A 13,407-nucleotide genomic window follows, 5' to 3' on the forward strand; every position below is an offset into this window, starting at 1 on the left:
GTGGTTGTCAAGGACATAGAGGTCCTTCTTGTATAGTTCTTCTGTGTATTCTTGCCATCTTTTCCTAATCTCTTCTGCTTCTGTTAGGTCCCTGCCATTTTTGTCCTTTATCATGGCCAGCTTTGCATGGAACATTCCCTTGATTTCTCCAATTTTCTTGAAAAGCTCCCTAGTCCTTCCCATTCTATTGTATTCCTCTATTACTTTGCATTGTTCATTTGGAAAGCCTCCGTATCTCTCCTTGCTGTTCTCTGGAAATTTGCATTCAGTTGGGTAAATCTTTCCTTTTCACCTTTGCCTTTTGCTTTCCTTCTTTCCTCTGCTATTTGGAAAGCCTCATCAGACAGCCACTTTGCTTTCTTGCCTTTCTGTTTCTTTGGGATGGTGGTGATTGCTGCCTCCTGTACAATGTCATGAACCTCCGTCCATAGTTCTTCAGGCACTCTGTGTATCAGATCTAGTCCTTTAAACCTGTTCTTCACCTCCACTGTATATTCATAAGGGATGTGATTTTGCAATGAGTCTGAATTTTGCATGAGTAGCTCATGATCTGAGCCACAGTCAGCTCCAGGTCTTGTTTTTACTGACTGTATAGAGCTTCTCCATCTTTGACTGCAAATGATATAATCAATCTGATTTTGGTGTTGCCCATCTGGTGGTATCCATGTGTAGAGTCGCCTCTTAGGTTATTGGAAGAGGGCATGTTCTCTTGACAAAACTCTGTTAGCCTTTGCCCTGCTTCATTTTGTTCTCCAAGGCCAAACTTGTCTGTTATTCCCGTTACCTTTTGACTTCCTACTTTAGCATTCCAGTCCCCTATGATGATGAGGACATCTTTTTTTGGTGTTAGTCATAGGAGGTGTTTTAGGTCTTCATAGAAACGGCCACTTCAGCCTCTTCTGCGTCACTGGTTGGGACATAGACTTGGATTACTGTGTTGTTGAATGGTTTGCCTTGGGTTCGGACCAAGATCATTCTGTCGTTTTTGAGATTGTATCCCATTACTGCCTTTCACACTCTCTTGTTGACTACAAAGACCACACCATTTTTTCTACGGGATTCTCGGCCACAGTAGTAGATATAATGGTATTCTGAGTTAAATTTGCCCATTCCCGTCCACTTTAGTTCACTGATTCCCAAGATGTTGATGTTCAGTCTTGCCATCTCATTTTTGACCCACGTCAAGTTTGATTCACAGATCTTACATTCCAGGTTCCTATGCAGTATTGTTCTTTGCAGCATCGGACTTTCCTTTCACCATCAGACACATCCACAACTGAGCATCCTTTCAGCTTTGGCCCATTTACTCTTTCTGGGTTTACTTGTACTTGCCATTTGCTCTTCCCCAACAGCATATTGGACACCTTTCGACCTGAGGGGCTCATCTTCTGGCATCATATATTTTAGCCTTTTGTTACTGTCCATGGGGTTTTCTTGGCAAAGATCCTGGAGTGGGTTGCCATTTCCTTCTTCAGTGAATCACATTTTAATTGTAGTACGCATTTTAATTTTAGTACGCATTAATTAAACTGATACTCAGATAGGTCAAAAATAGAAAAAAGGACAACAAACTCAGAAAATTTGCACACCAAAGTATAACATACACACTCTTTTAGCTTTGTAAAGACTGAAACCATTCTTCGGTTTTAAGAGGAATTAAGTTCTCTCCGCAATGTCTGGCTATTTCTCTCCAAGCATCAGTGGGGGGAGGAAGAGAAAGAGGAAGAGGGGGAGGAGGAGATTGGATTTATACCCTGCCCTAGAGCGGCTTACAAACTCCTTCCCCACCCCACAACAGACACCCTGTGAGGTGGGTGGGGCTGAGAGAACTCTGACACAAACTGCTCTTTCAGGAACAGCTGTTCCAGAGCTTGTGACTGACCCAAGGTCACATCAGCAGGTGCAAGTGGAGGAGTGGGGAATCAAACCCGGTTCTCCCAGATTAGAGTCCGTGCACTTAGCCACTACACCAAACTGGCTCTCTGATCTAGATTGGTCTACAACTTTCATCCACATCCCAGTCACACAGAAATATTAGGCGATTTGTTTTTATATTAAACAAGTTGCGTCATGAATCAAAGCATTTTTGCCTTAGAACACCACCACATGGTCTCTGTAAATATTTAAACTCCATCAGTCTCTGATCTTATAATCAACGACGTAAAGGCTATAGACACATAAGAACAGATGTTTCAAATTTTCCTCTGTAAAGCTAAAATATTATCATATATAACAAGATCAGTGCTGTTCCTTACATTTCATTCCCGGTTGGTTTTAAACCCTGACATATTTTACAGTCAAATTGATGACTGAATTACAAACCAAATTATACTGCTTGGTGCAGTTGATAAACATATTTATTTACGTGATATATATGAGAAAGCTTCTGGTACAAATTACTAAAAGCCATGAAGCTCACATAATTACATTCGACAAGGCTGATCTAGCTCATTTGAACATAATAATCATCATGCCAAAGTTTCTAAAAGAAACTTCCTCCAAACCGCAGCAAGTTTATTCTTTTCAATCCAAAGCAATAAAGAATATTATCACTTAGGAGCCGCCACTACCACCACCACCAATTGTCCTGTGGTAACAATGGGACAATTGGGATGGCTTATTCTAAAGATCTAGCAACAATACTGCGACGGATTGGTACTGCTGAAGCATAACATCTATAGGGTAATATCTATTGGTCACCATCTTGATACGACTGACTGGGTAACATCACTGAGCACTTTATTATTGTTAAAACTGTTGTTTTATTCTGTTATTAATGTTTTATATTGGCACATGTTGCCCTGTTTGTGAGCCGCCCTGAGCTCGTTTGCGGGGAGGGCAGGATAGAAATATAATAAATAAATAAGTAAATAAATAAATGCGCATTTGCAATCAATTCAGACCGCTTTGCAAGTGAAAACTTGCTACTGATTAAAACAATGCTGCACTAAACTTCACTGTCCAATTGGATAACACTATGTAGGTTGCTCACAGCACTGCTACATACTTGTGCTAAAAATCGGTGCATTAAAGGACTAAAAGAACTCTTACAGGGGTTTTGAAGTACAACAAGGAAAGAGCTCTATAATACTGTCTTGCTTTGGATGCAGCTTAATCCATTATGCATTCTGTGGGTTGGAGCAGTTATAACCCTAGATATATTCAAGCTGTTAGTTGTGCTGCCCCTGGTAAAAATAATTATTGCTGCTTTATAATATAATGAAGAGCTCCTCAACGCACAGAACAGAACATATAATCACATACCACAGTCACATTATGTCCTTGGTTTTGTTATTTTTATCCTTTTGATGCACCTTAAATAACATTCCATGAATGAGAACTTCAGTCACACATTAACACAGATTCTATTTATAGAAACCTTCAAAATATTGATTTACCATTCTACTGAAGGTGATTCCTAATACTCAGACAATTCCTGGATAATGAATAGTCTGCATGAACTATTCGGGTCTTTCTTCCAATGAATGCCCTTCCTGTGAAACAATAAAGTGTTAGGGTTACATAAGGATTTAAACATCAAAGGAAAACATTCTGTGTTGCTTCAGAAGCCATTTAACAATTAACACAAACAGCAATTTAGTGTTCAGAGTGTTTCACATACATCATCACACCCACTCCAATTGGATTTTGTATTAATTCAAGCTTTTCATAGTAGTGCAACACACTATCTTTTACCCTGCTTGGTCTTCTAGGCTGCTTTCTTCTCGCTGCACTCACAGTCTGCATATATCCCTAGGTGAGTACATCAGGCAAAACAAAGCTCTGGTTTGTGACATCTAATGCCTCTATATAATTGCTAGTCTTTAAGGTGTCAGAAGGCTCTTTGTTGTTTAAGCATTACCTCAGTAATCTAACATCCTCTAAAGTAGGTCAGTTTTATTTCCCCCCCATGCTGAAACTGAGAGTGGCTTACTTTAAAGCCACAGATTACAGTGCTCACAACCGAAGTCACATGTGAATGGAGGTCTCTCTGCCACTCACACTCTTAACAGCGACGCTACACATACAGCTAGGAGCATACAAGAACAACCAAGCTACACTACCAGCTGGCTCGGCAATTCACGTGTTTCTCTACTACTTAGGAAATAGTCAAATCAGGGAGCGATTGCCATTTTGGGAATGAACCAAAGAATTCACCGAAGCCCACACTGCAAGCTGGAGGGAAGACAACAGAAACGAAAGATATCTTTCCGTGTTTTTGCTTGCCGCGATGCTGAACAGCACCTCTCTCTTTCTGCTGCTCCAGGAACTCCTCTCTCCGTGGTCAGCTTCCTCCTCAACTCAACTTGAGCGCAGTTACAGACCGACGGCACAGAAGCGAAGTAAATAAGCATCATGCTCTAGTTCCAGCCAGCTCTTTGCTTTCCCCAGCGGGACCCTCTGCCCGACGCCGCACCAAGCGGGTTCCCTCCCCCCAGGAAACTCCCTTAGAGAAAACAGTCCTCCTTTCCCCTTCGCTACCTCCTCACCAACCCAGACCATCGCCGCCGCCCTTCGCCCAACTCCAGGCCTCTCTTCTCGTCGCTTCCTTTCCCCAACAATCTTCGAGTGGACTCACCATTATTATGATTCTGGTTGCTACTGTCTACTGCTTTGGTTGCTATGGCACGCTGAGCCCTTGCGCATGCTCACCTGAGGAAAAGGAGAGCGGGCAAGAGAGAAAGAGGTCAACAGTCGGCTGAGGATCATAGAGGCTCACCTGTAAATAGATGGGTCCCTAAACCGGAAATCCCACTACAACCATAGAGATGAAGCGGAAAACGAGAGCTATTTGCAGGCCCTGATTTCCGGTTTCACGTGGGTTTTTCGTTTGGCGGAGCGTAAGATCTTTAAAAAGGGGAGCTGAAGGTTGCAATTTAAGCACAGTGTCCTTTGCTAGAGTGGAGGTATGTTCTCTGTGGCTTAGGTTTTCCTGGAACTTCAGTACAGTTTAGGGTTACCATATCAAAGCAAAACAGAGGACATATTTCTCGACTACTTCAAACAAGTGATCACTATGACATATCTCATTTTAAGTGGAGCTGCGGTGGCTCAAGTGGTTAAGACGCTGAACTGCAGGCTGTGAAAGGTCAGTAGTTCAAGACCCGGGTGCTGCAAGACGGGGTGAGCTCCTGTCTCTAGTTCCAGCTCCTGCCAACCTAGCAGTTCGAAAGCAAGAAATTGCAAGTAGATAAATAGGTACCACTTCGGTGGGAAGGTAACAGCGTTCCGTGCGCCTTGGTGTTTAGTCATGCCGGCCACATGACCACGGAAACGTCTTCGGACAGCGCTGGCTCTTCGGCTTTGAAACGGAGATGAGCACCGCAACCCTAGAGTCGGATTCGACTGGCTTTCGAGCAAGGGAACCTTTACCTTTACCTTTACTATTTTAAGATGTAATAGTTGCTACTAACTAGGAATATTCCTAACCTTCCTACCCAAAAAGAGGACATTTTCATCGGTTTTGTTTGCTTTTAGAGTGCTCTACTATGAAAAGAATATATACAAACGGGGTGGGTATTATTAAAAACTGATATTTAAAATTTGTATATACCTATTTTAAATTATTATATTTTCTATTACATTTCTAAGTTGGCAGGCTCTGCCTTAGATTTCCAGCTATTTGACATGTAATGAATTTTGATTTTACAAAGAACCTGTAATTGCTTTGCCCCATACTCTCCCTTTTCAACTTCAAGCAATTGTAATAAAAACATAAGAGCCCTGCTGGATCAGACCAGTGGTCCATCTAGTTCAGCATCCTTTCTCATAGGGCAGCCAACCAGTTATTCAGGGGGGCGGGGCAGTCAACAACAGGGCACAGAGGCCACGGCCTTCCCCCTGATGCTGCTTCCTGGAACATTTAAACTAACTTTTTTCCAGAGTCCTTGATGCTTCTCTACATAGGAAGCATACCGAGGCTGTTCTCTTCATTTAAAAAGCACCTGAAATTGAAATGGGTATGATACAAATCTTAAATATCAGTTTTAATAATACCCAACCTGTTTATATATGTTCTTTTTATAGCATAGCAGGCTTTAAATGCAAATAAAAGACTATATATTCCCTAACTTCAAGTCCAGTATTAAAAAGATCGTCAACATGTGATTCCTTGTAATGCTGGAGCATAAAAAGGTGTTCTGTGTTTTGTCCTCAGTGCCATCTATGCAATTATGGTGGTGTTTGCTTCCATTTCAAAATAATTATGTAATGAGTCAGTAACAAGTGTTATCATGACCATTAATCATGTGAAGAATTAGATCCTACCCAGCCACAGAATTCTTTTCCTGAAACTATGCTGCCACCTACCAATACATTAATGGTTCATCCTAAAATATTTTGTGACTTTATGAGACTACTTTGCTTTTCAGTCATTAAAATGGTATCAGTTACATACAGTGTGATGCTAAGCAGAGTCATACCCTTCTAAGTAAAGGGTATAACTCTATTTAGGATTACACCAATGTCAACAAATTAATTTCATCTCTACCTCTCCTTTCTCCCCAGGGGAGACTCAAAGTGGCTTACATCGTTCTCCACTCCTCAGTTTTATCCTCATGGCAACCTTGTAAGGTCATTTAGGCTAAGAGTGTGTGAGTTGCCCAAGATCACCCAGCAGCTTCCACAACAGAGTGGGCATTTGAACAGGGGTCTCACAGACCCTAGTACAACACTCTAACCACTACACCACAGTTTCCTTAAAATATAGACTGAGTTCTACAACAAGTTATTTGTTAATATCAATTTGAATTAGAAAGTGGATGTAAATGTGAATTGTTATTTTTTTAAATCTATGCATGCAAGCTTTATATATAAAAACATCACTGTTTTTCCAAGGTTTCAGTTTTGTAAATTGACTGGTAACTTTAACAAAAGAGACATTGTTTTCCTTCTGCAAAACAGAGCAGCTGAAGGTTTTCTGAAGGTTAGTTTCTTGCCCACCTTGGGAGGAATTTGAAAGAACAGAAACACCTTTGTCTCTTGTGCACAGCTTACCATGCTCACCCTCTGTGAATTCCTCACGTATCCCTGCTGGTCAGAGGCCTTTTCTCTTCCTCCTCAAAAACCCCCCACTTCATATTATTTTCACTTCACCCTGAGGAGCAAATTCTGAGACTTACTGAAGGGAGAGAGTTGCTTTGTAAGATATGAGGGTCCCATATTGTGAAGGACTTAACTGTAAAGGCACTTTGAAATGAGTCCAGGAAAAGGTAGCTGGTGATGTAAATCCTACTGTTTTCAGTAGTTTTTATGTACAATTTAGTGTGCACAAAGTAGCCTTGGACATGTGCAAATCCACCCAGAACAAGAGTGACTTGTTCAAGTGCTGGCAGTGGGTTCTCAACTGAATCATGTATTCTCCTTGGGGCCATTTTTGGTGAGTGGAATCTTCACTCTGTAAAACCCAGCAAACCACATTGCAATGTCTGGTTCTAGGACCACTTTATACCGTCTATCTAATGTATGAAGTGGTTCTCCTTTGGTTGTTGGGCAGACATGGGGTACTGTAGTAGCTAGGTGGCAAAGGTATGAGTCAGGATGTCTGAGGTTAAAAGGAATCTTTGCTATATACAAAGAGAGGAGACACAAATATATGATTCTATTAAGAGAAGAATTAAGGGCTACAGTTTGAGTTTGATAGGCATTATTGGGATTATGAGTAACTGACTAACTGATTAAGATGAGCTGTGGTACTACTTAAGTAAAAAAGTAATAGTAACTGTAATTGCAAGATGAGATAATCTATATGGTGTGGGAAGAGAAATTGAAGAAAGGCTTAGGAAATTATATATCTTCTTCTTTTCTTTTCTTTCTTTCATTTTTTCCCTCTCTTCTCTCCCTTTCTTCCTCTAAATGTTAGCTAGGATACCCAGCGCTCTTTATACCTATATATATTCATAAGACAAAGGAATAAGATTGAAAATGTTACAAAGTTTATAAGTTTGTGAACATAGTAAATTTTCTTTTCCTTCCTTTTCTTTCCGGTTGTATTTAGAAATCACAGCAGACTGTTGAGATAAACTTCAAGAATAAGCAGGATCGAAGTAGTAGATCAGAAAAATATCTACACGAAAAGATAGTATGATTTAAAAGTATTTAATATGTAAAGTAGAATGATAGTTTAAATGCATGTTATAAAGAAAATATATAATATTTGACATATAGTGGTCTAAGGACAACAATGTTGTTTTCTGATGAAGTGACAAAACATTTGTTAACTAATAGAATTATGGCTGAGAAGTTTGAGCTGATATATCAATATGTATTTCTCCCACTTTTTTATTTTGTGGAAAACCAATTATATAATTGGTATATATATAAAGTCTGAGGTTCAAATCTCTCCTTCGCTGTTAACTCAGTAACTAGTCTTAGGCAAGGTGAAATCTCTCAGCCTCCCAGCTACAGTGTAGCATACAAAATTTCAAACTATAATCATTTATTTTTATCCAACCTCATTGTAGAGAAAGGTATTTGTTTTTCCAGAGGTACTACACCCCCTTCTGGTTGTGTGCACAACATCACTCAAGTGACAAATCAACACTATCACATAAATTATTGTAATTATGCAACATTATGGACTATATGAGAAGAAACCATGCTGCAGTCAAAACATGAAGTGGCTTTAGAAAATGAATAAACCTATTCTTTTTTTTTTTTTTTTCAAAATATTTTAAGGCGAGATGGGGGCACAAGGCCCTTAAAACCTGCTCTTATTTCACAATAAATATGGGAAAGAAGGGGGGAGGCTGACCAGGCATCTTGTGATAAGGAGGCATAACAAGGCTGGACAGAGGTTCTTGGATCCTGTGCACTTTTGGAGAGCCAGCTTGGTGTAGCGGTTAAGTGCGCAGACTCTAATCTGGGAGAACCGGGTTTGATTCCCCCCTCCTCCACTCACAGCTGCTGGGTGACCTTGGGTCAGTCACAGTTGTGTCAGAGCTGTCCTTGAAAAGAGCAGTTTCTGTCAGAGCTCTCTCAGCCCCATCTACCACACAGGGTGTCTGTTGTGGGGAGGGGAAGGGAAAGGATATTGTAAACCACTCTGAGTGAAGGACGGGGGTATAAATCCAATATCCTCCTTCTCCTCTTCTTCTTTCCCCAGCTGGTATTAATGGGCTCAGTGGTACCAAGTACTAACTGCTTAGTATAACACCCTAAACAAAACCTTGTATGTTGAACAAAATATTTGTGTTGTATCCTATATTGCTAATGTGGTTAAACGTGCAGCTGCTGATTTGCAAGCCTTAAGAGTTTATCTAATGGTAGCTGTTTAATCATTTGCTAAGCTTGTTCTGATTTGTTAAATTGCATTTATTGTGATTTCAAATTTGTTTTTATTGCTTGTGTGCCACTTTGAGTACTGGAAAAGCAGCATATAAATATTGTACACAGATATTTTAAGCATTATGTACATGGATGAAATGTCTTTCCAGTACCCAGAATTTCAGTTTTAGATGGTAAAGTTAACAGTATCTAGAAAGCACCAATCAGCAACCTGCCAGGAGTAAAAAGGAGCCCTATTTTAAAAATATTTTCTCTTAAGCTGGGTCTGAAAAGAGTCATGTGTGCAAAATACAATTCATGTAAGAAGGGTTTAGAGTCACAGGTTAATTAAGATAATATTATGCGGAAGGAAGAAAAGGGAAATATCTGTGCTAAAATATGTAAGAACACAAACACTGTTATCTCTGACTGCTTGGCTTGTCTCCAAAGAGTTATCCTTGGAACTGCATTTTCACATTCTGCTGTTTTATTATTTAAAAGTCAAAATCTGATAATGACAAACAATAATGACAGACATTATAGCTCTTAACCACACCAGACATTTTTTCCCCAGCAAACAGCTTCTTTTAGCATAAATTATTCAGTGCATAATGGGCAGATACATGTCAAAGTCAAAGAGGACTACATTATTCATGGTTTTAATTTCATCTACAGGCATGTACAAGTTTAGCCTACATTATTCCATACAAATTACTACTGTGTACCCTTTCAGTCATTTCAATAGACATACACCAAAAATCCTTGATGTTTCTTTATCCTCTTTTCTAGCCATATGCTCAACTACTAAGTCCAGCTCAGACTTCCCTCTTAGGTTTCTTCCCTTTTCCTCCCCCACTAAAAAGCAGAGACAGAAACCAAAACAGAATGCATTGATGGAATCTGGTTAGGTGGCTGGACAAGTAACTTGGGGTAACAAAAGGACAGGAGAAAACTCAAAATCCTACTTATGCTCAGAAAAAATTACTATCTTAAAATTGGCAACGAAAAGCAACAAAGTACAATAGGAAGTAATAAGGGCATAACATTTCCAAGAGCAACAATAATTCATTATTTAAGTACAATATCCAGTATAATTTGCCCACCAGGAAAATTACTTCCAAGTCAAATGTAACTCATCTAGAGGAATCCCTTTTTTGTGTATACGCTATTGACTGCAATCCCATTTCACTGAACTAAGTGGAGTTAAAAGCATTTTTAGAACAAAGATGTAAAATCCCACTGCAGAACATACTGGAACTTTTGTACTTAAATTGGTTGCTGTGGAAGTTTCCACTGTATGTATTTCACTAAAGAAATGTCAAGAACAGAACAGGCCCACTCTATGTCCACAGGAAATTACAGCTTTCGATTTAAAGCAGGGTACAGGTTGGGTGTGACATTAATCTCTATGGTTTATAAACCTTTCTGTTCTTTCTTCGAGTGGTAAAACAAGCTGTGTTTGCTGATGGCGATCATGATTTTACACTGGCAAAGAGAATCATATTCCAGATTTGTGATCTGAAGAAGACAGAGGCATATAGCTAGGTGTTGAAGAGACAAGCAGTGGTTTAACCATTCTGTGGTGATGGTTTGCAGCAGTGATGCACCTTTAATTTTTTACATGCTGACCAAAATGTACCGCTCCATAAATATTAACATAAACAAGTCCCACTATTCCATATCTTCAAGCAAATCTGTTCTTGGAAACATACATTCACACAGTACTTGTGCTTATCCATCACCAGTGTTCCCTCTAAGCTGAGTTAGTGTGAGTTAGCTCACATTTTTTTAGCCTCCGGCTCACACGTTTTTGTCTTAGCTCAGGAAAGATGCCTCCAGAGCAAGCTAATGTAATGCAGGAAAGATGCCTCCAGAGCAAGCTAATGTAATGCAGCAGCCAAATCGCTGGCTCACAACTTTAATGCCAGGAGCTCACAAAGTAGAATTTTTGCTCACAAGACTCCACAGCTTAGAGGGAACATTGTTCATCACTACAGTTCTTCATCTAAGTATTTTAGATTGCTTCTCTGTAAACAAGTCTCATCTTGTAAACAGTCTGATCTGATCTTCTCATCCACTCAAACTGTCAGTCAAACAACGTACACATGACATATTTCAGCTCTTCCTGCCTTCCTTCCAAGTGAGTCCCTGAGATTCATTTTGCTCTTTGGCATCTTTCTCTCCTCTCAATATTAAGGTATTTGGAAAATCTCATCTCAAGTGGAAGTGCAGAAACTCCAGAATCTTCCCCCAAGAGTGTTCTTGCGCATACGCATGAGCTCTGCGGTTTCCACCACCGAGAACAGGTACTCCTAGAACACGGTCTAAAGCTATAGGACAAACTGGAGAGAAGGCTGGGTTAATTTGATGACCAGCTCCTGGGTAACTCAAGAGGGTAAAGTTGTTCTTCCCATGTTGGCATAGGCACTCAGTGGCTATCTCAGCATACAAAGAGCTCTTCCAGTTGCGGTCATCCTCCCCTACCACAAAAAGGAAGTGTCCTTCTGCTTTTTCTATAGGGATGCGGCAATGTGAATTAGCTGGGTCCTTTGGATCATCCAAGGCCTCATAAATATCAAACACACCATCTTCAGAAATTCTGATTTTACTCATGTTAAAGCAGAGTCCGGGTAGAGTCAGCTTGCCATAATGGAGGGTACTAGTTGTGATGGAACTGCAGCCAGAAATGCAGACAGCAGCCACTACTTCTGGCAGGAAGGTCATCATGGAACATGCCAATTCTGCTCCTTTCCCTGTTCCAACAACACCAACTCCTGGCCCTTTAACCTTCAGGAACAAAAAAAACCACAACACAACAGGAAATTTATGTAGTGGAAAGGAATAGAACACAAATAACTGAGAATATGACATGAGGCATCTCCAGTACTGCCTCATTCAGACATATTAGTTCAACTAATACTGTAACTCAGGAGCACTCAATGAAGTTGATGGCCTATAGATTCAGGACAGACTCAACAAGCAAGTAAATTGCAGAATTTACTGCCAGAGGACATAGCCACTACCACAAATCACTTTAAAAGGGGATTAGACAGATGGATGCATAGAGGATAGGTCCATCAACAGCTACTAGCAATAATGACTAAAGGGAACCTCCATGTCCAGATGAGGTAAACCTCAGAATACCAGTACCAGCAAGCAACATCAAGGGGAGGCCTTAACCTCTGTGCCCTGTTAATGGCACTATCCATCCATTCCTGCATGCACCACTTTTTCTCCCTGCTCTAAAGTACATCACAATAGTGGCTTATAGAACCAAATTTCTTCTAGAATGATACAGTGAATTTTCCAGATTCAGCTTTATGATTTTCTCCACTGGTGACTTTAAGATCCAGAAACACCATCAATACAGAATGAGGACATATATGAAAAGCATGTCACCATACTCACCTTTGGATGGCATAGCAAAAACCTAGCTGCCTCTTGAAAGTACTCAAGGTGGAAATCCTCCATGACCTGGGGGAGATCCTCAAAATTGAAATACGGTAAGGGAAAGAGCAGCAAAGCCATGGGCAGCCAGGAGGCTTGATCGGAATTCAACTAACCCACCTTCATCACCAAACATATCTATCACTCCTGGAAAGAGGCCGTTCCCTTAAAAAAAGTAGACAGAGGTTAATGTGGTTTGGCTAAAACACTGGAAGAAACCATAGTATAGCAGTAATTAAGAAAGTCCAGTGGGTACAGTTAACATGTTTTCTATAAATTTTGTTACAAAGTTTTTCCTATGGCTGTAGTAAAAATAAGAGGAAAAACACTGCTATGGTTGACCACATATTTAAGATGTCAGTTTTTGAAATGTCAAATACAAAATATGGAAGCTGGTATGTGTCACTGGGTCAGCTATTGAAAATATAGGTAAAATAAAGGTTTCCCTTGCTCGAAAGCTAGTTGAATCCAACTCTAGGGGGCAGTGCTCATCTCCATTTCCAAGCCGAAGAGCCAGCACTGTCTGAAGACTTCTCCATGGTCATGTGGCCAGCATGATTAAACATCGAGGTGCACGGAACACTGTTACCTCCCACTGAAGCAGTACCTGACCTCCCTTATCCCGCCTCACTGCGCAGTCACGTCGCTCCCCGGCGTCTACACTACCGACGCGCGGAAGCATGCGTCGCGTTTAAA

General features: G+C 40.4%; 2 protein-coding genes across 2 annotated transcripts in view; both read right to left on the reverse strand.

Moving 5' to 3' along the window:
• Positions 1-4,667, reverse strand: part of DNAL1 (dynein, axonemal, light chain 1) — a 21,667-nt gene extending 17,000 nt beyond the window's left edge. The window contains exons 1-2 of the mRNA XM_015420062.1: positions 4,580-4,667; positions 3,399-3,494 (exon numbers count right to left, since the gene is read on the reverse strand). Of these exons, the coding sequence (XP_015275548.1) occupies positions 3,399-3,401 (3 nt within the window). The 5' untranslated portion in view covers positions 3,402-3,494; positions 4,580-4,667. The remainder of the gene's footprint in view (positions 1-3,398; positions 3,495-4,579) is intronic.
• A 6,528-nt stretch (positions 4,668-11,195) lies between these two features.
• The window catches only part of LOC107117889 (acyl-coenzyme A thioesterase 1-like), a 5,236-nt gene continuing 3,024 nt past the window's right edge, over positions 11,196-13,407 (reverse strand). Inside the window, 3 exon segments of the mRNA XM_015420058.1 lie at positions 11,196-12,051; positions 12,673-12,771; positions 12,773-12,876. Coding sequence (XP_015275544.1) covers positions 11,476-12,051; positions 12,673-12,771; positions 12,773-12,876 — 779 coding nt within the window. The 3' untranslated portion in view covers positions 11,196-11,475.

The sequence above is a fragment of the Gekko japonicus genome, unplaced genomic scaffold (assembly GCF_001447785.1).
Source record: "Gekko japonicus isolate JY-2015 unplaced genomic scaffold, Gekko_japonicus_V1.1 scaffold27, whole genome shotgun sequence".
NCBI lineage: Eukaryota > Metazoa > Chordata > Lepidosauria > Squamata > Gekkonidae > Gekko > Gekko japonicus.